At 35.1% G+C, this 25,697-nt stretch overlaps 3 protein-coding genes across 4 annotated transcripts in view; 1 reads left to right on the top strand and 2 right to left on the bottom strand.

Moving 5' to 3' along the window:
* The window catches only part of LOC137410503 (uroporphyrinogen-III synthase-like), a 30,695-nt gene extending 30,525 nt beyond the window's left edge, over positions 1-170 (bottom strand). For both annotated transcript variants that reach the window (XR_010981219.1, XM_068095930.1), the window contains exon 1: positions 44-170. Coding sequence is in view for 1 of the 2 variants with exons in the window: in XM_068095930.1 (XP_067952031.1) it covers positions 44-97 (54 nt within the window). In the remaining variant the exon portion in view is untranslated. The remainder of the gene's footprint in view (positions 1-43) is intronic.
* Positions 171-5,336: 5,166 nt separating this feature from the next.
* Positions 5,337-11,842, top strand: LOC137410502 (protein disulfide-isomerase A6-like). Its single transcript, XM_068095929.1, has 9 exons — positions 5,337-5,483; positions 6,094-6,287; positions 6,378-6,504; positions 6,810-6,895; positions 6,989-7,180; positions 8,297-8,500; positions 8,747-8,904; positions 10,434-10,592; positions 11,547-11,842. Exons 1-9 carry the CDS (start codon positions 5,453-5,455, stop codon positions 11,710-11,712), a joined length of 1,317 nt encoding a protein of 438 aa, XP_067952030.1. The 5' UTR covers positions 5,337-5,452; the 3' UTR covers positions 11,713-11,842.
* A 6,452-nt stretch (positions 11,843-18,294) lies between these two features.
* LOC137389932 (nucleosome-remodeling factor subunit NURF301-like) overlaps positions 18,295-25,697 on the bottom strand; it is a 30,508-nt gene continuing 23,105 nt past the window's right edge. Inside the window, exons 25-29 of the mRNA XM_068076126.1 lie at positions 24,897-24,979; positions 23,554-23,724; positions 23,277-23,469; positions 23,009-23,093; positions 18,295-19,364 (exon numbers count right to left, since the gene is read on the bottom strand). Of these exons, the coding sequence (XP_067932227.1) occupies positions 19,162-19,364; positions 23,009-23,093; positions 23,277-23,469; positions 23,554-23,724; positions 24,897-24,979 (735 nt within the window). The 3' untranslated portion in view covers positions 18,295-19,161. The remainder of the gene's footprint in view (positions 19,365-23,008; positions 23,094-23,276; positions 23,470-23,553; positions 23,725-24,896; positions 24,980-25,697) is intronic.

Genomic DNA, 25,697 nt, shown 5'->3' with positions numbered 1-25,697 from the left:
ATTCATCTGAAATAAACTGGCAGAATTGCAAATTTGACCGTACCTGCAAAAATGGATCATCAGATTTTGGATTCTTGATGAGCAAGACATTAACCATGGCCGGACCTCAGGAATAAGATTACAGCCTCAACTGCAACTGACTGTTTCTAGACTGAGGGCGAACAACATCCTAGAGAGAGCAAGAAAGTTACGAGAGTTCTCATACTGCTCCTACACTCCGATACAGCCACCCAATGACCTAAGGCTCAGATTGGCAATGTTCCAAATAAGAAAGTGGCCGTTAGATTGAACACAATTCAGCATTAGTTTTGCAACATATTTAAGATATTTTGATGAGGTATTTATGGGCCAGAGCATATAATGAAGATACTACGTGCAGACCACAAATAGCTCGGCATCCCATGTGAAAGACATTAAGGATTCTGTTAGATGACTGCCACGTGTTTATAGCAAAAATCTTATAACCAACATATGCTATGAGTTGGTAATACGTTCCATCGCATAAATATTCTCAAGTGTTGTAATTGCGATAGCTAAAATAGTGTAAATATTGGAATTACACCAAAACAAGCATGACAAATGTTGAAAACACGCACACAACATCGGATTCCCAGACACACACCGATGTAATGGAAAGCTTATGTATGTATACTAATCACCTCATTAGGTTATTCCAAATAACCTGAATACTAAAGTATGATAATGCCCTTTTGACTGAAGCAATGAAGTACAAAGTCGTAAACAAGTCAAACAACATGTAGTGAGAGCTACTTAGCCAAAAGTAACTTCAATCTTACTAAGTTTGTCTGCTGCTAAATGTTTATTAGCTTTAAAAAACTGATAGATGTCTATGTAAGCGTAAGGAGTGGCTTATTGTCCAGCTGTCCACTAAACTTTGAGAATAAAAAATGTTGAATGATATTTTTATTACAGCAAAATATGTATTAACTATATATTTTGTTACACAACCTGCATAACACTTGCTTCAGTTAGGGTCTGGTCTTAATCAGACTACTCAGCCATGGGAAAGTCTCTCTCTTTCTACTCGATGTATTCAAAGGTGAATTAATAGCATAGATTAGGAGTTGCTCACCTTCTAGTTGCAAGTGCTAACAGTAACAGGAACCGAGTGTATTAAACTACAGTTACATACTTATGCGCAGAAACAGAATGACTACTTTGATAGACATACTAACATTTAAAAGTCAAATATACTATAAAACACATCAGGATAATGTTTAAAAAAAGTATGGAGTATTATTAACAGCTGTTGCAGATGTTGCAGGAAAATATTAAAAAGCAAAATTTAAAAATTGCAACATACTTCTCTTCTATTTGGTACTAAAATGTTAAACCACAAAAAAAGAAAAAAAAGGCAAAATTCACGACATAGCCAAACAGTGCTAGCATCAAATTCTGCAAAACAAATTTGACTCTTTTACAGCTGTCAATTGGAGTCACAGCTTAGCTGTAAAACAATCATGCAACTAAAGGATACCGAAAAAAATCTGTTGTTAATCTACTGCAAAGGAATCTGTTCACATCTTCTGTAGAAATATTCTGAATTCTATGGTATATTCTAATCAATGACTTAAAGCAACCCTATGTCCTTCTAAAGAAATATTGCTCATTTAGAGATAGGACAAGTTAATTCTAAAGACAAGTTCCGTGTAATAATTCAATATCATAACAAGACAAGATGAACTAGTAGATCAACTAGTGTGTCTGTGATTAACCAATAGTGAACTCATAGTAGATTGATAGTTATATAACTCGACAATACATTTCACTATTTAAAGTAAATTGTACAAAATGAAAGTGATAAAAAAGTTCGTGCCATTAGAATCACTCCTCGCATATTATTCTAGTCAAATGAATATACCAGTAACAAGACTTGAAATTATTTTATTTGCACTTCTATGTCACACTTTTTTGTAATTACAAATTACTTTTTTTGGTGAAATAGTTGGATAAGAAAAAGTTAAAATTATGGCACAGTGGTCGTTCTGTTCTCATGTCACAATAGTTACCCAGACATGTACAAAGCACCTAGTGTATGTGAATATAAGACAGCATGTGATTAAATTTTCGGAAAAATATTTGTCTAATATAAAATTGAACAGTTTCACTAATAGTAGTGTTCAAAAAATCAATGGACCAAGCAAAAATTCTTACATCATTTTTTGTGATTATGAGCATCGGTGTATTGAAACAAGAATGATGAAATTTATGTGAGTCGTTGTCTCATTAAATTTAAAAAAAAGGCAACTCCAAATTTAGATACATATATAAAAAACGTTATACATATACAGTATAATATATAAAAATATATACAAAAATAAAACTGCACACCAACAATGTAGCAGTACATGTAGATGTGACATACAAAAGAAGTGAACTCTATAGTTTCCCATTACCACAAATAGTATGGAACTACATGGAGTGTGAATTGTAATCTTATTATGTAATACGTTGCTTTACGTAAGTTTTCATTAGCGCAAGTTGCACAAGATAACTCATGTTGGATACCAATTGTTTAAGTTTTAGCAAAGGTTCCAAGTCAAAGGCTTCGCATTCATAAATATTGCAACACCTGCAGTATTCTTTTGTGATAAACTGTATTGAGATCAGCATGGTAGAGAATCTTAACACTACCGACCAAACACAGCCAAATGATTGTTCACACAATCCCTATTCATGGATTATCAATAACTATATTTCCAGAAACTAAGAATTGTATTTGTTTAAAACAATAACAATGTTGTACTTGACGTTAACATACTAGTATGTATACTAACAAATCTGCATAACTGAATTGTGATATACACGTATATGTATAGTCTTGAAGCATTACTTTTGAGTAACAAACAATTTTTTCCAAAATCACAGAGTGTTTTTGGTGTTCTCTACATTAATACTGGGAAAGCAATGATCAAGATTTTACCTGGTAGGCCTACTATTAAAATATCTTATTTGTGTGTTTTCCTTTTTATGGTGCAGTCTTTAACACACCCATTTGTAACCAGAGCACCAAAACTGAATTTTTTTCAGTTCTACTCCAAAAGCATAATAAATTTTTACAACTCTCTACTGTTTATATACATTTATAAATCTGTAGTAGGACAACTCTAGTATGTATAAAACCAGTAGGACAAGCTTGGTAGAGAGAGAGCTGTTACATCTATATATATATTCCTCAAAGTTTGTTGACATTATATATGTCCAGCTATAGATATTAAATCTTGGAATAAAGAATGCGTATCGCAAAAGATTTGGTCTCAGAACCTCCCATTTGCCAGGCGGATAACTCGGCACCACCCTACCAATTTAGCCACACAAGCTTGATAGTTTCGCTAGGCGATATATGTCGTTATATGGGAGCAAATATTCCACGCTTTCAGTCACGACACAAAGTCATGGCGTAACAACATGAGAAACCATAGCTCTTACTAGTAAGATCACTCAACTTATCCATTGGCAATATGCCAGGCTAATAACAAGTGGCAAGCAACTCTCATTACCTCTCAATGATTATAAGCTGAATTTTAATACTCGGGCAGCGCCGGTAGCACAGCTAGTACATGTACAAAAATAGTATTTTTCTATCAGTTGCGGCCAGTTGCGATTGTTTTTAATGTTTGAAGTGATCTGACTGCCAGGATAATTCAATATTAAAATCAACAAAACTTGATTATACTTAAAAAGACAATTACTTACAAAGACTTTATTAGCAGAAGAATGGCTGTCTATTTCTTCTTAGAACTATGGCAAGTCAGAATTTAAATCTACAAAATGAGCGGCCATATTGAAATAAATCAATTAAGATAGCCAGAGTGACTTCTGCCAGAAACACTGTAAAGTGTCGACCATTTAAGCTTTTCATTCAGTAACTTCAACAAGTTGATTTTTCTATCACTTTTAAAATAATGGGTAGAATCTCCATAGACATCTAGCTTGTGTATTTAATTAAACAGCAAATTAAATTTCCCAACAGAAACTATAACTAGTATATGTTATATCCTTAAGAGTTAAAAAAAGCCCAAAAAGCTGCCCTAATCTTCACATAACACCAAAAACGATAGCTGAGAAAAGTCCCAGAAGGTGGAATTAAAGCTGGACTTGACGCTGGTAAAAGAATGCCTGTAGTAGTTTAACAACTCATTCCAAGATAGGCTTGGGCTCAGTTTTAAACGACTAACATCAATTATGAACCCAATGAGACCTGGTGCCTCCTCCATACATGCACTCACAGTCTTGTGAGCATTGCATATGCTTTAGTGTAGACTGGTTATTTGAAGTCTAGTTTTTTTTATAATGGAAGCAAATCTGCTTTTAACTACAGAACATTAAAACTGTGAAATTATCTCACAATGTGGTAGACAGTGGAAATTTGCCAGTATACAAAAACAAAGGATAGCGTGCAGATCATCTCAGCATCTACATGGTATACGTTATGCTATGATAGTTTTAGACCAAAGCAAGTCTTTTACTGAATCTAATTAAGAATTATTCATAAAGGCCTGCTATCTATTACAATGCTAACATGTACTACTCTGAAAATTTTGTATGGCCACGTTGAAAGTACCGTCCAGACTCGTTAATTAATGATATGAAATAAATTTTCGATAGCGTCAATATTGTCTAAATAAACGTCAACTATAAACCATTTTCTTGCGCGGCCGTACCAAGAAGTAGATTAAGCGTAGTCGTTGTTCGCTTTTTAGCCAATAAATGTTTTTGAACCTTTACGATATTTACGATCATGCATGACATGAATAATGCCATCACATGTGGGGCGTAATGTATACCCCCGATATAACTGATCGACGTTGACACTACTGTACATGAAATGTATTAAATGCGTTCGGAATACTAGTTTGTCGCTCTCAACAAATGAAAAGATAACTCTCAGTGTTTGGTTGAATAGTACTGTACATGTAGTACCTATTGTCTAAAATGATGTAGGTACATGTATGATGAAAATGTATATAAATACTATGTAGCGATTCATGGTACTATATATACAGTACTATATACTATTAGAAATATCATACTACTGCAACTTGACCTGCAGAAGCCAAGTATTTCATTCGCTCAAAAAGAAACATAATATATACGCAATAACCAATCGGGCGTTTGCCATGCTTACGCGTAGCAATATTTTGGTAATTGAGCTGCACAATGAATCGCTGTAGAGTATTTAAATGGACACTCGGCTTATGTTAGAGACTAGCAGTAGTCATAAAGTTTTTCGCGACACCTTGCGGCGAAATCAAACACGAAACTTCGCTTTGTAAATTTGCCTGGCCAATAGACGGCAGCCACGAGGGAAACAATATTTTGCACACGTTTTCACTTCCAATCTTGACTTCGGTTTAATCGGAGACTGCTGGGTCACACCAGCATTTCAGACAAGAAATAATTTCACCTCTGTTGAAGCAATTTAGTTGAAATGTTATCATCACGACTGATATTTTTCATCGGTAAGCCTGAAATGTCTTCGGCTGTTATATATTTCCTGAAAGTATCAGTAGGAGCCGGTTTCGTACACCTATAGCTTTACTTGACCGGAGTAGCTATTGGAATGTTTTACTGTTTTTGAAACATTTATTTACGGTGTGGTTCTATTTTGTTTGCTACTACCTCATGTAAAATTTTCTGATGACCAGACCTGTCAACCCAAGAGTGGAGCAATGCGTGAGATTTGGTTTTGGGGCAATTGGTGTATCAATAATAGTATATATAAAATTGTGGAAATTGGGGCAAAAATCTCACGCATTTTCATTTTTTTCTTTGGGGTGATTGCGTGAGTCTCACGCCCAATGCGTGAGAGTTGGCAGGTATGCTGATGACTAAAAGTAAACCGGGAATTCGCGTTACAGCAACATAAAGTGTTAAAATGTTAATAAGGTGCCACTGTTTTTATTTTACAAGTATTCCTTCTGTGCAGTAACTAGAACTGGATAGTTTGTATGGTACGTTTAACAGGTTATTTGTGTGAGCTGTTAACAAAGTAATACTGAAGATTTACCTTCAAGTGTACACTTAGGTTAACTTTACGTGCTTGTTCAACTGATATTCAATCTTTCACAGGTCTCATAGCTTGCGTTCAATTAGCCTCTGGACTGTATAGCTCGTCTGATGACGTGATTCAGCTCACCGAAAATGATTTTAATCGGAAGGTCATCCAGAGTGATGAATTGTGGTTTGTTGAATTTTATGCTCCTTGGTGTGGGCATTGTAAAAACCTAGCCCCAGAGTGGAAAAAGGCTGCTAAGGCGTTAAAGGTCAGTAGTGTTGTTTACTAAATTTTCATGTGAAATATTTTGCGTTGGCCATTTCCGTAATAATCATTTGATGTTTTAAACATGTTTTAGGGAATCGTTAATGTGGCAGCTGTTGATGCCGATGCACATCGCTCAGTTGGTGGTCAGTACGGAGTACAGGGATTTCCAACCATTAAAATCTTTGGAGTGAACAAAAACTCACCTTCAGATTACAATGGTATGCCATTACAATCAGATATCAAGCGGTAGAACTGTTTAGCTACATATAATAACAGTGCATTGTTAGTACAGCTCAGTATAAGTAGACCTTTTCTTGACACTTGGTATTGATAATCATAGATGGACATTTTAATTTTTAATATGTTCAAAGCTGTCGTATATGTGTACAAATTATATTATTAATAAAGGCAATGTATTTAAAAATTGAAGGTCGCTTTTAGTGAATTTTCACATATAATGGCTATCTTGGAATATGGAAAATTGGTTAGAATAGCATATTATTGTTATTAAAAAATTTTTCAGGCGGAAGAACTGCACAAGCAATTGTTGATCAGGCTATGAGTGAGCTTAAGAAGGTTGTTAATGGACGAATGGGAGGAAAGTCTTCAGTATGTTATTCAGCAGTCTGTCTGACTTATATTTAGTTGTTATCACTGATATGTGCGATCGTACAAGTTTATACTGATTACTGGTGCATGTAGGGCGGTGGTTCCAGTGGATCTGGTGGAGCTGGTAATGATAAGGATGTTATTGAACTGACCGACAGCAACTTCAATGATTTGGTTCTGAACAGTGAGGACATGTGGTTGGTTGAGTTCTTCGCTCCCTGGTGTGGTCATTGTAAGAACCTCGCTCCCCACTGGGCTAAGGCAGCAACTGAGCTCAAGGGCAAGGTAGGCCTACCTGAAACTTGCTGCTAACACTTCACACATATAGTTAATTTAGATAGATCTTTCTATTTCAAATGTCATAACCATAAACAAAATGCGATTAGTATTTTATTAAGATTTGAATATAGAACAATTGTCTTCCTTTGTCCAATAAAAAGTATAATTGAAGAGTAGATTGTCATATTTTGGGATGTTAAGGAAATATTCAGTAGTTATTTAGAATATTTGCGTAATGGTTTCTGTTTTACAATACATATAGTTACAGTGGTACGCCCAGAGAGCTCTTGTTGAGCTCCTTTTTTCTTTTCAAGTCAAACATGTTACATTGATAAGTTCAAGGATGCTTGGTCGGATGGGGTTTTCAAGAGAATGGAGTCTAAAAATTTGGTTATTCGCATTCATTGTATTAGTGCTCACTTTTACAGTAGGTATAACACACCATTCACCATTTATTAGATCAAATCATACTAATTTGTAAGGAAAGTCCTAAAATTTTAGTGGTTCGGTTCCGAGGTTTGGTTTGCTGAAGTGTTTCAAGGTTTTGTGTACAATTTATTAAAAAACACATTAGCTTTTGCAAGTGCATTTGACTATATTTGAATATAGCATTGTCGTACAAACTTTAATATCTACAGCAGTCTACTGCATGTTGTAGAAGTTACTGGAATAATTAACAATGGTAAAAGCAGTAAATAAAAACAAACAATTCAGATAATTGTATTATGGCTGCAGTCAGTTATAACTGAATCTCAGTACCGACTTGTTTGAATCACCTACTATTCGTTCACTTTCACAGTTCTAGCAACACGACAGTTTGTAGAACTAGTAAAACCACACCAGTAATCACCAATTGTTTCTTAGTGTTCTTGAAGTTGTTAATATATTTATATACCTTAGAAAAAGATTTAGGCATTCAACAGCAGATTCTCCAAAGACCGAATATTATCTTATTTAATCTACCTAGTTTTATGTTACTGTAATTAAACCAGTGTTATGTTACGCAAACTACAAGAAAAAAATACTGAGGTCATCATTATTTTCACACTTTAGATGTCAGTCGTGCTTGAAATTCACTTCATTACAGTTTCCTACTAAAAACAATTCTGTACTAATTGAAAGGTAAAACTAGGAGCCGTGGATGCTACTGTTCACTCTAGTCTTGCAAGCCGATATGGTGTGCGGGGATATCCCACGATCAAGTATTTTGCTCAAGGTCAGGGAAAACAGGACGAAGAGTACGATGGAGGCAGGACTGCTGACGATATCGTCAATTGGGCTCTCAGCAGGTTCGAGGAGAACCTCCCTGCTCCAGAGGTTTTCCAGGTACAACATTACGCTATGCTTTAAGGCTCTATTTTTGGCATGTTGGCAACTATTGTGCATACATAATGTTTAAATTGTTCCAATGAAACTGGCCTTGCTAAACAAGAAAGTTATAGCGTTATTCTATTATTAGTTTATCCAGTTATACTCAGTAGTAGCGAATCAACACCAGTAGTGTTAACCGGTAGTGTTAAAACGATAGCTGAGTGTTAACCTGGATTTGAGCACGACACTGCCTATTTACAGTTACTCAATGACGAACAACTGAAGACCACATGTGAGGACTCACAGCTTTGTGTCATTGCCTTCCTGCCCCACATTCTTGACTGCCAGTCTGATTGCAGAAATGCCTACGTTTCCATTCTCAAGGCTGAATCGGAAAAATTTAAGAAAGAGAAATGGAGGTATGGTTCAACAGGATTGTCTTCTCTAATGAACTGTTCATAGGAGGACAATATTTAAATCAACCCTTTAAACCCTTTACACCAAAATGGTTATCTTTTTATCAATTTGATGACTATCTTCAACGTAAAACTGATGATATTGTACATATAAAATTGACTAAAAGTCAGCTATAGTGTAATGCGTTTTCTTTTACCTGACCTATTTCTATCAATTTGACTGTTAGACCCGCTTCTACCAACGGTTAAAACTACTTGATAAATTTTTTGACAGGTTCAGGTGTATTTGTGTAAGTTATATATAAAGTGTAATATTACATTATGTATAAGTTTATATAAATTTACTATTACGTTATGTGTAAGTTAATCTATTTTATTTCGCTAAACAGTAGACTTCCTTACTTGAAGCCAATGTATTTATGACCTCATATTAATTTGCGGTTCAAAATATTTAGTGGTTTTATGGGAACTGGTGGCTTTAGAATAAATGGCTGTTTTAAGTAGCTAGGTTGTGTTAAAAATTTGGCTGTTCCTGGCTACTTTTGTTGTCATAAATAATTGATAAATTTTACAGGTTACACAGTAAAATATTGCCTTTATTATTGAATATTGTTCTCTACATTAAGTAGAGTACAACTAAAATTTGGTGATGTGCAGCTATACGTACAAGAAAGTTATTTTTGCTATTTAAAGTTATATGTTGCTTATATGCAATCTTCTCTACAATAGAGCAGTGTCCACTGATATAGACAGGAAATTTATAGAACGAATAGAGAAGCCCATCGCCAAAGCCTTTAATTACACACAGTAGTCAATAGTAGCATCATGAAACTCGGCTACAGCTGCATGCGAAATATCGGCATTGATAAAATATCACAATGAAAAGGTCACAACAAACACAGAGAAGACAATACAAAATACCCCCTACACAAACAAATCCTAAAGCTGTGGTCTATGCTTATCTGAAAAGCTCTATATAGCCGCATTCAAAAAGATTATATGGAACTTTAGATGTGAGCTAGTATCTAAATGCAGGAATGAAAACAAAGTTCACCTTATAAATTTCAATTGTGTTACATGATATCAAGGCCTACAATGTCCTAATACAATGTATCTGTTTAAAATTTGAGCTTATAATCTCATACGCAGTAATAATATGTAGTTTGTACACATTTAGTGTCGTTTATTATTCATTGCCCAAGGATTGCTTTAGCAGCCTGAAACATGAGTAACAAAGCATTTAAGTTGTACATGCATCAAATTTTAAATTTTACTTGTCAAAATATTTCTAGGTAACATGTTGTCAACTTTCTAATGGGTCAAAATTCCTTGCTACTCTTTAGGTTTATAATTATTGTTTATCTCTTACAGGTTCTGAACCCTTTGTGCTAATCATGGTATTTAAAAAGCCCCAAAGCAGTTTTGTTAAAAAAATGGATATTTAAACTGAACCAGAAAATCTTTTTGCTATTGTACATGTACTAGCTACTAGAGCTGTCTACATTTATTCAACAAAGTGACATTTATTGTAGCTGGATGTGGGTTGAAGGTGCTGTGCAGCTAAAGCTTGAAGAAGCCCTCGGTATTGGTGGCTTTGGTTACCCTGCCATGGCTGCAGTCAATTCTAGAAAGATGAAATATGCATTACTCAGGGGAGCCTTCAGTGAGAGTGGAATTCACGAGTTTTTGAGGTATTCAACTGTACAGAAGATACTGTAAAACCTCTTTTTAACCACCACTATTTTTATCTTTACGAACCCATAATAGAAAGTAATCAGTTGAAAAATGTCTCCAAAATAGTGCTAATAATAACTCAGTTACATCAATAACAGTTAATTGTTTTCGTAGTTGCTGTAGTGGCTGCCATGATTTTAGTGATGTGTACCCGAGAAGATCATCAGAACAAAACTCGGATTCAAAGTTATTAAGGTCTAAATCATATCCATTGTTTTCCGATTCATCCACAATGTGGTTTACAATCTCACCTGGAAACTTTAAAACATTTTTGATGAACGATGGGAATATTTATCAGGGACACTGTACAACATAATAGCAGCCATTGTTATGGCGTATTTTTACTTTAAAATATTAAAAATGGCATTAAAAATAAAAAATGTCAATTTTTTAACTCCAAAGCTTTACATTTTTTTAAACCTTGAAATCAACACCATCGGAATGTTTACTAGCAGCACCACGCTATTGTTCTATAATCAAAGTAGTTCTTTGTTTAACTCAGTTGGATACTTCGACGTATATGAATTACGTCGAAGTATCCAACTTACAGTTTAGCAAAAATGCTGAAGCAGTAGGCATTAATGTCGCTCCGCCCGAAGGAGTGTGCAAAATATAGGCAACATTAGCATCGCTTCACCCATTTTGCGTTAGGAATTCATCTTCCCAAAATTCTCATGAGCTAGTCCAAAAATACAGCACCACTCTCTATTTGAATGCCACCTCTAATAAAACGTCACTATCGGAGAAGAGTTAAAAATACAGCGTCATGTCATTCAAATAGAGGCTTAACGATATGCATATTTATATGGTTTTGTTGGTCCCAATTGTCTGCTGCAACATTGGACGTACTTCACATATGCACGCTTGGAATTACCCAATGGCAGATTTAGAGTCATTAGTATCTATTGCAGGGATCTTAAATATGGCAAGGGTAGTACGGCGCCAGTCGGTGGAGCCAAGCTCCCTGATATAACAACAACAGAGCCCTGGGATGGACAGGATGGAGTGCTTCCTGAGGAAGACTATAGTGACCTTGATGATATAGAGTTGGAGCCTTTGGACAAAACAGAGCTGTAGTCAATAAACATATTGAAGCTAGTGTTAATAATCTTAGTTAGCTGTGCAGTTGTACTTATTGTTGAATGAAGATTATATTATAATCAATTTCATTACTGTATAAAATGTCCCTCCAATAAAATAGTGATACATTCATAAAAGTATGCGTATTTTATTCCGTTTTGTTGATTACTGCATGAATAGATAGCTGAAACCTTATTATCGCGTTCATCTTAAAACGATACACATACCGTTGTCGTTTATGTAAACATGTGGGTGTTGGAAGAATCATATTGGAGGATTATTTAAACTACCAACAGACTTGGAGATGCAAATAACATTGGCAATGGCAATAGAAGTTTGAAGTAAAATACCAGTTTCTGTCAAGTCATTTATAGACTCTTCTTAGCTGTGCACCAAGCCATGATGCACGTACTGGTTTGATAGCATGTGCCAAGTCTGTCTAATGATTAGTATAAAAATCTTGTCTTGATTTCTGTCTGTAAAATTTCTTTCAATTCTTAGGAGGGAATTCATCAAGTAAACTTATAATTTTCTCAGAAATACTATTAACCGTTGGAGCTGCTGAAATCATCTCTGCTATTGGTGGTTTTGCTTATTCTCCACAAAACGGGTTTTTGCCCGACACTTTTTCATACCAAATTTTAAATGCACAAATATATAGTAAGGTGTTACATTCTATTTTGAACATATAGTACTTTTGTATACAAAACTTATATTACATTCAATAACCCTTTGAATAAGAGCAACAAAATTGCTCCTCTGTTGTTACTTTCTCACTATTTACACGCCGCTGCTGTTCTCTCAATTTGTGACATTGCTCCCAAATCGTTATTAAAACTTAAATAAAAACCAAGTGATCAACGCCTTTAGGTTTACTGGTATCTTACGCAGGGTAATATCTAGCTGTTACATTAGCACAGTGGTTCCTAACCTTTTTATACTCCTGCACTCCTGAAAATATTTTGCTTTACCTTGCACCCCCTACATTTTATTTTTTTTCAAGGATAAAAGCTGTGGAATTATATAAAGTTTTATCAAAAGAAGATATTTGTTTTACTGAAATATATGTAAAAAAGAAGAGTTTTAGATAAGAAACGTCACAGATTGATATTTGAACAAACTATAAAAATAATTACATATGTTTGAAATGTAAAACAATAAAATTAGGAACTAGCTTTGAAATACTTGGAAAGGAATTTTTTTTAATATAGAAAAAAAATCAAACATGGACTAGAAAGGATATCTCAGATCTACATTTGAATATACCTGACAAAAAATAATTGCTTACTTAAAATATGTAAAATATAATAGAATCAAAAGGCTGACATCCAAAACATTTGCTAATGTATTTCAACTCAATGATTCTTTTGTTTCTGTTTTATGCTTATTAGTCTTTCAAATCATGGAACTATGTTGCTGATTGCAACACATAGGTCTGCCTGTGTATTCAAACAATTTCTGGATTTGTTCTTAATTGACAAAAGGGTGTTAAATCCTGACTCTCATAACCATGTTGTCGTAAATAGAATGAGCACTTCAAGTGCAGCTTCACAAAGCCCTGAAAATGTAACTATAGCCGAGCACCAATACTCTTCCAAAGTTTTACCTTCAAATTGCATTTCAAGAGCACGGTTTGAAACCAGATTTATAAGATCTTCTTTTAGCTGACATTTTATTCAAATCGAAGGCATATGGATTCATAATCCATTCTTCAGAAGATTCCAGCTTCCCAATTCCAAAATATCTATCAAATGACGTCGATAGCACTTCCAAATAAGCCACAATTTCTCCACAAACAGTAGCAATCAAACTTGAAGATTTATTGCCGCCAACTAATTCTTCAAGTGATGAAAAATTTAAAATATTTTCCTTTTTTCCTCTCTGACACCACAGATTTAACTTACCTTTGAATGCATTTAGCTTTTCAATGCAATTCAACATGTTTAAAATTTTTCCTTAAAGTCATAAACTCAGATCATTCATACGGGTGAAAATGTAATTTAAATACGCTAAGATTTGGTTGAATTCTTGCGGTTCTAACTCTTCAAGCAGATCACAGTGGCGCTCCTCTAGAAAGACTTGGATTTCTTCTTGCAGATCGAAGAAGCGGGTTAAAACTCTCCCACAGGTGAGCCAGCAGAGTTCTGTGTGGAAAAATAAAACTGTACATTCACTTCCAAGATCTTCACAAAGGGACTTAAAGAGGCGGTGATTCAGAGCACGCCCTCTAATCCAGTTCATGATCTTTACTGAAGTATCAAGGACTTTCTTCAACTTCGGAGGCAAGGTTTTTGATGCCAAAGCGTGCCAATGAAGGAAACCGTGAGTTCCCTGCAAATGTGGAATCACCTGTTTCATCAGTGCAAAAAAACGGATTTATTTCCCAGCATAGCAGAAGCATCATCGGTACACACAGAGCCAATAATTTGGATATTCAATTCATATGTTTTCAGTACTTCACAGAAAGGAAGTTTTCCTTTATGGCACTATCATGAAAATATCTCGCCAGTGCATTAGGTTGACCGCAATTCGAAATATCAGTAGTTTCGTTCAGATAGAGGCAGATTTTCAAGGGACTAGCTTTCATATGTGAGATACTCCAAAATATCTAAACTTAAATTATCAATTCGGCTTTTAATAACATTATTCGACAGCGGCACTAATTCAAGCTTCTTCTTGCTTCATTTCTGAGAACAGTTGTAGCCATTCCTGATACACATGGTTTGATAAGCTCTTCTGCAATAGTATGAGGTTTCTTTGTCTTTGTTACTTAAATACCTCTTGGTGTGAAGCATCAGCAGTGGTTTGTCAACAGATAAAAACCCTAATTTTGGAAGGGTTGCTCGAGAATCAAAGCGGTCTCTTTTACCTTGCAACCACTTAACATCATGGCCAGCAACACTGGCCCCACCATGCCTGTTGTTGAAACGTACTTGCAGCTTAGATGGCTTCAAGTTTGCTTTGGAGAAAACAGTTGCACAGATAATGCACTGGGGCTTTTGCAAATCCTCAATCTTTCCGTTGCAGGTGAAGCCAAAACGAACGTAGTCATCGTTCCATTTATTTTTCTTTGACATGATGAAGGGTTATGATGGTATTCTGAAATAAAGATATGGGAATATAGATAATTACAAAAAATAATCTTTACTTCAATACAGTAATCATAAAATTATTACAGTAAAATAGCAAACACGTTCTTTATCACAGCAATATTTGTTGGTTTCGACAGACACATTTCACAACTTAATCTAGAGTTGACTAAAATGCTGAAAGCAAGTCAGTATATGAACATTTATGAAAAAATATTAGGCTGACAACTTACCTAGCCTAACTTAATTTCATTTGTATTATCTGGCCTAACCTAAAGTGGCTAGCTAATATTTTTCCTAAATAACATGGCTACCCATGCATTCTTTTTTTATCCCAAAAGTTTTTTTGCTATTGGATAATAATTTGTGGGATAAGCATTTACACATTAGGAACTAGTGATGGCTATATTCAAGTCCTATCTTGGGATTGATGTCTTTATTTTATTGCTCAAGCTGTGAAACCTTTTGCTTTTAATAATGCAAAGCCATACTCTTATTTCAACAAAAGTAACTTAATTCCTACTTACACAAATTGAATAAATGTATTCATTTCTCTGATTCGACTATGCAGGTTTGCAAATGAAAAGTAGGGTTACCAAAATGTTTGATAACCAAACCGTGGATACACTATAAATCCACAATGAGACAGAAAACAATACTGCTGCCTCTCATCCAATTTTGGGCTATTTATACAGACTAGCTGTGCTACCTGGTGTTGCCTGGGTAATGAAAAGCCTTTGGACAGAAAATTGATTCGTAGTTAACATATATAACTACATTTGCCATTCTAACTTTCAAACTACATATCATGAGAGAAGTGTTTTGTGTAGTTGAAATAAATCAGGAGAGAGAATAAAACAACTATAAAGGTTTTCAAACTTTGTCAAACAACTGTAACTTTCAAACTTCATATCATGAGGAAATGATTTTGTGCCGGAGAGGATCTTTTCTCTGGAGGCATTATATATTGTGTAACATCTGAGAATACACGTATCTAACAGATTAATAATAAAAAATATGACAGAATATGGTGGTAATTTCTAGTTGAATTTTTATTAGAACTGCCTGCCAAAAATAGGGTTGAATGAAAAATTAATATGAATAATAAAGAATGCAAACTAACTAAGTAATAATGCAGTGATAGGGAAATGAATAATGTTTAAACATCAAGCAAGATACTCAAATTATAGTTAAAAAATGCAAGTTTTATGTTGCAACGATAATGTTGCAACGATAATGCAACAAACTTTAAAAACTTACATGTATATTATAAACTTCAAAAGTTAAACGAAGTGTATAAATGTAATAAAAGAATGTAAATTTATACGTATATTTCTCAAAGCATGTAAGTGTATGTAAATTTAAAAGAGTGAGGAATAACTGATACTTGTAATCTTACACGATAAGTCTTACAAATAATCTTACAGATAATCTTACAGTAATCTTACAAATGTTTGTTGTAAAATGTGAAATTAATTACGAATTACTAAAAGCTGATACAGAAAGCGAGCATTGATAAGAACATACAAACAAAGATGTTTTAATTTGAACTAAAAGAAATAACATAAAAAGATTTTTTAAATGAACAAAATCTTTGTTCGTATTTAATGATTGTGGAGCAAAAGGTACCAACTAACAATCCAAAAATCATAATGTAGCTGCAAAAAAGCAGCTGAAATAAATTAGTAGCACACTAAATGTAGATGTAAAGTAAATAGCGAGTATATCAAGTACGAAATGTTGATGCAATGTATATATTTTGATAACGTATATAATCAGTACAAAAATCACCAAATTTTAAGTTCGAGATAAACTCTTAGTTTTAACGAACAAAAAAAGAAGCATCGTGTTGCATATACTTGAGTTCCAAAATATTTCAATGTAATTGTTCACGCGAGAAGAAATAGCCTTGACCCTAGATATATTATTTGAACCTTACAAAAAATGATTCTTAATAGGTGGCCGCATCAGTAAAATAATAAGCGTGCGCTATAATAGCTATACCTTTAGCTGGACGCACGCAACAACACTTAAAAAAATATATATATAGATCATAGGATGAAATTTTGTATGTTTGGCAGTATCGCACTTACACGCAGAAAAGTCGTTCAGCAAGAACTCAAAGAAGTAACATCTCGGGAATCCTTTTTTCTGTTTAGTGCCACGACGTTCTTAACCGATTATAATCCATTCATCATCAATGTACATATGAAAGAATCAAGAATAAAAAAACTATGAACTTGAGATTTCTAGGGCGTTATTGACCTAGGTTTTTGAAAACTTTCTTAGAATTTCTTCAAAAGATATCATATCCTTTGAAGCGCAAAACAATTAATTAGGCTAAACTATGGAATTTCTTAGAAGTTGCAGCCCTGCTTCTCGAACCCCCCTGGAATGATGTCTCGCACTCTTGGTTGGGAACCACTGCATTAGCATAAGGCAGACTTACTTTTGTAGTAAGTAGGTCAGTCTGAGGCTGTTATGCATACTGAATTCACTTTCAATTGTTTATTGCTGTTCTACTAGTTTGAGTGAGGTAAGTTCTGCACTTCTTTGTGAAATGAGAAAGGCACCTCCAATGTTCCGTAGTTTTTAGTGTCCAACACAATTTTTGAAGTTCAGTAATTTGTCATTCAGTTTTTATTTGTTTGTTCAAAGCCTCCACATAGAAGAGAATATTTGCAAAAAATATCGCCTCCTCGTTTACGTATTAATTCACAAGGCAGTCATTAAGATTACTGCTGCATATAAAAGTGTGTCATCTTTGCTGTTGAGGTGCATAACAATAGTATATACCAATAAAAACTGAATGCCAAAATTTTCATAAATTCAGCTTTTACCTGAATAGCTTTACATACTGCCAAGTTTGAACAGGCAAAAATGTTTATACTGGCTGTACAAAGAAAACCTTTAGTTAGAATAATTCTCGTTATCAGCATTATTAACGACGATAATTCTTATATTATTTTCACATCTACACCAACTGAAAATGATCCCTCAAATTGCTTAGTGGCTTCACGTTTGGGTGTATCTCACAATAGATCAAAGACAAGGTAAACATTAAAACTACAACATGCAGCTACTAACAAGAGGTGTTGATAATGCTAGATGAGGACTAGCCTGACAACCAAGTCACGGTAAAGACAAACGGCAATAAATACATATTTTCTGCTAACCTAAAACTGAATTTTGAAAGACTCTTCTATTCATATATGTACATGTTAATTCCTAAAATAGAACTTACAAATAAAAGTCTAAATGGGATAAGTTGCAGATGCAGTTCAAGTTATGGATAAACTGCGTTTCAAAATCAGATAATGAAGCTATACATTGCTGATACATTCAGGAGCTGCTTTTGGTTCCGACATTTTGTGTGGGAGGGTTAAAGCAAGAGCAGTCAGTCCCAACCTGGTGCAAGCATTTTTAAAAGTATTGGCTTTTAAACTAGTTCAGTCAGCTAGTAAACATCTTTATTACTGATAATGGTGCATCAGTATTAACAAGTAACATCGAAGTCATAGCTGGTATAAGTTAGCTATTAATAGGTGTGCCCTTGCGATAGCGCTGGATGGCACTACTAGCTTGCCATAGCTGTTTTATAGTCTGACCGACATAAAATAAAAACTCTTAGGGACTACAGCTACTTCTTGAGCCCATTGAACAAGCTAAATGAAGCATTAGGATGGATTGCTTACAGGTCATACATTTCTACGCATGCGAAGATAGTAGAGTGTTGCTGTAGTAACTATAAAACACAGCCAAACCTGGACTCGGCAGTTTCTGTCATCAATATTTCTTAAAATCAAAAGGGAGCTAACATTCTGGAACACAACAGTGTTAGATAGAAATCGGAATCATCAAGAAATGATGATGCAATAAGCTGACCAACAAGCCACTGTTAATGGAAACAAACTTAATTGAAAAAAGACACGACATGTGAAAATCTGCTATAATAATTTTAAGAGCAAACTTGCATTTACTGATCATTGAAGTGTTTGTTTAAAAATATTAATTATAATAAACCCAATAACAAACATATGATATACATGTAGGATAAAGGGATGGAACAAAAACAACACGGAGTCAAATCTTTAACACACTGTTCAATAATTATATTGATGATTAGCATAGCTAGAAGACACTATGTACATTGCAACAGCCATGCTACAGCTAGCAACACACAGTAGCCATAAGGATAGCAAAATATACAAATATATGTACAAAAACCTATACAGATTTATAAGAAGCATAGCTGAAAATGCAATGTACAATATACAAATCTGAGTACTTGGCTTCAATGATTTCATCAAAATTGAACTTAATTCCAAAATCAGGTTATCTGGCTGACAGTAATGTATCAGGATTTTTTTGTGTTAGAGAGCTTCAAGTCCTTCAGCTGTTGAACAAAAAACTTCTCCAACTTCTCAGCACATAAAAAGATGGGAGAGTCTGCAGAGTTGTAGTACCTAGCATTGTTGAATATCTTGGTGGCATCTTTAACAAAATCACCAACAGTTTTATAGTTATCGGTGCGCAGTTTGTTGAAAAGAGTAGCCAAGTCTACAATATATACCACAGGAGTTGACACCAGCCAACATGCTCTTTATACATAAAAAGTCTACTTACACATCAAAATTTGAATAACAGACCTCGTCACTCTTATTTATTGATACTAAAGAACAAGACAAATCAGCTGATTTACACATAGTTGACAAATCAAGCAATCTGTCAGTCATGCAAATATATCTCATCAACCAGCTGTAGCATCCTGACAGAATTTAGAAAAAAAACAGCAATTAACTATTTAAATGTGACAGAACAGTTGGTGGTATACATACAACAGATCACAATATTGTACAAATGTAACAGGGTAGTTCGAACAAACTTTGCAAATTATGAATTTATAAAATATTGTGATAACTAGAGTTACGTTGTATTCGTTCTTCCATGCTATCGTAACCATTTCCAATCCTGCTGTGACAGCTAAATCAAAATACTTTATAATAAGCGGTGATGTTATTTTCAGTGACTGGTTATTCTTAGATGAAAACTTGCAACAGAATATGCTCTGTATTAGTTCCAGAAATGCACAATGTGGATAATGTTAATCACAGATAATAATGCAAACAATAATTAACTTCTAAATAATCAATTACAGTAGCTAAGACAAAGTCCTAAAAAGAAATGTGTGAATGTTTTGGATAAACCTTTATGGCAACAACCATTTGTACTGAAAGAAAGGTAAGAGGGCAAAAGTAGTTCGGACTTGAAGTGGGCATACATGACCTATTAAAAATTATGCGACCATATAGGTGAAAACACATTAGGCGATACTTAGAGCGATATCGCACTGCGTGGCGCTAATCTGCGCTAGAATTCACTCAGCGAGCTTATGCAGAGCGATAACGCTAGACTTTCTCTACACAACTTTATCGCTAGTGAGATGCATTTCGATTGGTTGGTTTTTACCAGAATGCAATTTTATGGCGGGTAATTATTTCTTATCGATGTTCACCAACGTACAGCAGAGACAATTGGCTATTTTGTTACCACGATTGAAACATCTTCAGAACGAACACTGAACTGTTCATAAATTTAATAATAGCACTCTTAGTCCTGTGCACCATAACAAATAAAAATTACAAAAAATCCGAGTTGAAAACCAACATTTGGAGTCAATTGTTGCGCAGGTTGACCATCTTGAGAACGGTAAATATTTAATTAAGTGTATATTAAGTATAAAAACCACTACAAAATAAAATATGTATAAAAATAGTAAAAAATATTACAGTTAAAATACAATAACCGTTTTTTCTTACGTCTTCTTGTAGTGTAAGCAGTGTACAATCCGTGAAAGTGAAATAGGCTTAATAACAAATGCGTAAGTTGTTTACGTTGTCGCCTAGACGGCGCCATATTAACTAACCTAAATTTATTAACAACTCCGAAGAAACTAATGATACGGACTTTTATTGGCAGTTTGTGGGCGTGCCCATTATATCGTTTGCTAGTGAATCGCTCAAGTGTGTTTAGGCACATGCAAGCGATATCTCCGCCTTCCTCATGACGCACACGATAAAACCGCCTAGTGTGTTTGGACTAGTGCTGGGCACGAGTACTTCTTGGTCAACGGGTTTAGACCTGCCCCCTTCTGTTCGGGTTTTTCGAGTATCGGGTAGCTAGTAGTGCTAGGCTCGGGTATTTCTTTGCCTACGGGTTTTTCGGGTATCGGGTTTGTTGATATGGATTTTATGTTTAAATTTTCTAAACAGATATATTTTCAAATTTACAAAGCAATTATATTTCTTTTCAATTTATTTATCATTTTTCAGTTTTTATCGACTGACATTCGTACTCGCAGCGTTAACAGGCGGATTGTTAAACAGTCAAGATAGTCTGGGGCCACAGGGAATTTTCGTGTCAACAGGTGGCAGAAGATAGGGTCTATGGTAGCTTAATGTTCTATGGACCTCTGATTTTTTGTAGATGGTGCTCCATATCTCATAAACAACTTTACATTATCGGCTTTTTCCGTTAGTAAAGCTTGTTGGCTTAGTAAAACTTGGTTATATGTAATGAATTATGTAATCCATAATAGCTAGCTGTGGTAATCAATTTAAACAGAGTTATTAAATTTTCACAGCTACTACCGCGAAGCTGATGGCAGTTTCTAACAAGGCGATAGCGGAAACAGACTAAGGACCTATGTGTTATCGGTGGAAGCAAACACGCGCCGTATTAAAAAAAGGCATAGATTTGTTTACGAAGCCGATTTGGCTAATTGCGCAAATAAAATTTGATTTAAGTATTTCTACTCACCTTTTAATGACAAGTAATCACTGCTTGACTACAATATCTCCGGTAGGTATGGTAAATAAGGTATGAGATGCTTTATTCTATCTATTAAATTAAAGACTCGTTATACCCCATTGTCGTGCCTCCTTAGCAAAAATGACACAGAAATGCCCTGTGGGCCCAGACTAAGAGCGCAGGGTGCAATAGACCAAGTTTTTGTTCACACTACCCGACGGATCCGTGTACCAAAACTCGAAAGTCAAAACCCGAAACAGAAAGACCGGAATACCCGAAATCTCTATTACCCGATACTCGAGAGAAGATAAACCGGCGAGTTCAACGAGTATTACTACCCACGCCCAGCACTAGTTTGGACCTTAAAGGTTTACTTGCAACAAAATTCACATTACAGTTATTTGATATGAAAAGATTCACCAAGTCTTACTCTGCTGTGTTGTAGGTGCTAAATATGTGGAAAGGTGAGTACAAGCTCTTAAAAGCTAAAAAACGAACAGAAAATCGCAGCCACACGAGATCGCCGTAGTTTGGATTCCCTTTCCAAAACGGCTCAAATGTGATGTAGTTGTGAGAGATGGTTTCTGTTTACACTTTCTTGCAATCTTATTCGTCAAAATATTTTCACAAATATACTTCACGCATTCAATAAAACTATGTCTATTGTTCTTACGCATCAGTTTTATCGTCATCGTAATGTTGTCACTTTTAGCAGTGATATCTTATAACTTACCGTAAAAATTCATTAAACATTTTAACCTTACCTCGAAGGAGTACATATCATTGTCTGATAATCATGATGAGCCTGTTGGTCACCTGTGATAATCGAAAAGTGCTGCAAAAATTATTTTCGAAGTATTGGGTCACATGATCAGATTGCGACTTGCCAATTAGACCAGGCCGAAACAAAACTGTAAAGTAGCGACTATCTATATTTGATACGGGGTCTTCGGTAAAACCCGAAGTGTTTGTCATAAACTAGTACTACGATAAGTTTTATATTGAGCTTTGTATTGGCCTTTCAATTCACGTGAGAACATACGTGACAAGGCGATAACCAAATTTCGTGGTTACGTCATCGAGATAAAGAGATTCGAATCTACGACGGCTTTTCGTTTTTGAGCTTTTAAGAGCTTGCAATCACATTTCCACATATTTGGCACTTACAACACAACAGAGTAAGACATGGTGAATCTTTTGATACCAAATAACTGTAATGTGAATTTTGTTGCAAGTCAACCTTTAAGAAAACATTACACCTTGTTAGGAGGATATAAAGGTTAATATTCACCATGCTAAAATTTAATATGCAAACCCTTAACTGCTGTCAATATATCATGAATGAAGGTTACAAGAAATAAGTGAAATGAGACTCAAATAAATATGGAACATACCCATGGGCTCCCTCACCACTTGATAATAATCTGGAACCTTGGCCGGGTCAACTGCCTTGAGAAAAGGCCATGCCATTTCATGTGTCTAACAAGAACGAGATCTAATTCAGCAGGTGACCAAACAGTACAAAAAAGCGGTAAGGTACACTAACAACATAACTTGCAAATTTATTTAAAATGTTAATGTACATTATAATTTGCAAGTATATAATATACAGCGGTGCATATTGTATAGTCAATGGCTAGACAAAACCTTAAAATACTCTACCTGAAGGGATTTGATGACGCGTTTGAGAGAAGAAACATGACCTCTCATGGAAATTTCATACATGGAAGTCGCTGAGCCCTTAGACTTGCACGTAGGGCAGACATACGTGTCAGTCGATTCGGCCTCATCCTTTGTTATACCGACGCAACTAGGATGGAACCAGCCTTCACATTGGTCACACCCCACATAAAACCTGTCATAAGAATAATAATGAACCATTACCACTCTTTCTAAGAGTATACCAATAGAATAAGAAGTATTGAAAGGCAGAACTTACTGCGCATCATTATAGGGCTTGTTACAAAGGCAGTAGAGCTCTTCTGAGCTCTTCTGTTGATGCTGTTTGCACTGATCACAAGTGAAAGAATTGATGGTTCTGTCATACTCTGATATGCCCACGCAGGAACCATGAAACCATTGGGCGCAGATATCACAGCCAACATAGAACCTAGAAACACCAGAACCAACATGAATAGCCTAGACAAACCAGTTTTGTGTAAATGAACAACCAACTAAAATAAAGTATAACCTTTAGGGATGTTACACGACATGCCTCGTAATGATGGCCCCGTAATGATGGCCCCGTAATGATGGCCCCCCTAATGATGGCCCTCAAACGAGTTCTCTGTGTAAAGCTCGATTCTAAGCAGTAACACAACATCTGATCTGCACCATACATGTACACCCCTTCCTTTTCTTCACAGTATGCGCACCAGTAACTACAGTGCAATGAGCTCCACGCAGCCATGACACTCAAGTATTATTACACATACATCATAGATCAGCAGTAAAAACCTTTTTTGTAGAACTTTGTGTGCATTAGCTAATATTTTGCCATTATATTTCGGCACCAATCAATTTTTCCCTGAATGGCTACTTCAGATGATCGTACAACATACACTTTTAGGCACGATGTCCTTTCAGTCATTCTTAGCGGTTATAAGAAGTGCACACAACATACGATCTCGTTAGAGAAATTAGGAGGACATCGCTTCTAAACTTCTGATGATAGCAGTATCACAGACAACTTTGTACTTCTGCAGTGGTCTGTTGTTGATATGCCAAGTTTTGCATGAAGGTTTATAAGTAGACGTGTTCAACATAACTTAACTTGGCGTTCTACACTTGACAAACAGTATTACGCCTGTCAGATCAGTAAAAAGTGGAGCCAAACGATGCGCTGTTTTAACAAAGGAAAAAACTACTCTTGATGCTGTAGCTTTTTCTGATTGATTGCTCCAACATATCATTGATGCAACCAAATTGTTCAACAAGTTTCTTATCAGCAAATATTGAAAACTTTTCTCGGTTGATCAGACGATTGAATATTTATCAACATCTTGTCAATCCGTCAGATAGCTCAGCTTTGTAAATTTACTTTAGTAGCCTGAAGCAATTGGCTCTCATGCTAACATACCCCATAGTGACGACATGAACAAACAGTACCAATTGTTTAATTGGTATTGCAGCAGATGGATATGCTGTGCATGTCATATGAAAACTACAGACAAGAATTACAAAAAGGAACGAGGGACAACAAGAAAGGTAGTTAATATTACAAGAGAAACGGTCTATCAACTATGACAGCGACTGACATACTGATAGCTTTGCATTGCTCACCTTGACTTGTCCAACGGTGTCTGACAGACACAGTAAAGTTTATTCTGGAGGCTCTTTGGTTTAGTTATTGTTGCTTTAGCGACCTAGAAGGAAAACCAGCGTGAATCAAAGGTTGTACTAGTCAACAACGTGAGAGATATCTTTAAACATTGTAATATTTACCAAATAAAACTTATATTTTATTAGGGCTGGGTTACCTGTATGTATAGAGACCTGTTAATGTTTCTTAAATACAAGAACATGGCAGGCTAGGTCTTCGATACTCAATTTTTAATCAGGATGTGCATCGCAAACCAATGATGACATACCGAAGTATTGTTTGCTGAATGTGAATAAATGTTTAGAATTGCTTTTCTATGGCACTATTTTTAAATGAAAGTGTCTGTATTTATATCATACGATGATTATGAGTCAGTCTATATTACATGCAACATCGTAAGTTACTTTTTATCTTTAGCCATTTGGCTGAGGTTTATTCGTTGGGCCAGGTGCTACGGAGCCACATTTTTTTCACTGAAAAACACAGCATTTTGTTTAGGCTCTTGCTGTATTATTACTTTGTCTATTTAGTCCAAATTAACAGTACATCATGAAAACCTTTTAAACAACAGAATATGAGCAATAGTACATGCCTTGAGTGACCTTAGAGCAAACCAGATGATGCTGAATACAAAAATACTCGTTTTTGAAATAAAAAACCGTCAGGGCTCTAGTTCATATTTCATAAATGCTAACCGTTTTATTTGGCTGCTAGAAGTGTTAAGATGACATGAAAATAATTTGGACAAACTATAATAAATT

Source organism: Watersipora subatra, chromosome 1, assembly GCF_963576615.1.
Source record: "Watersipora subatra chromosome 1, tzWatSuba1.1, whole genome shotgun sequence".
Classification (NCBI taxonomy): Eukaryota; Metazoa; Bryozoa; class Gymnolaemata; order Cheilostomatida; family Watersiporidae; genus Watersipora; species Watersipora subatra.
This window is presented reverse-complemented; position numbering and strand designations above follow the sequence as displayed.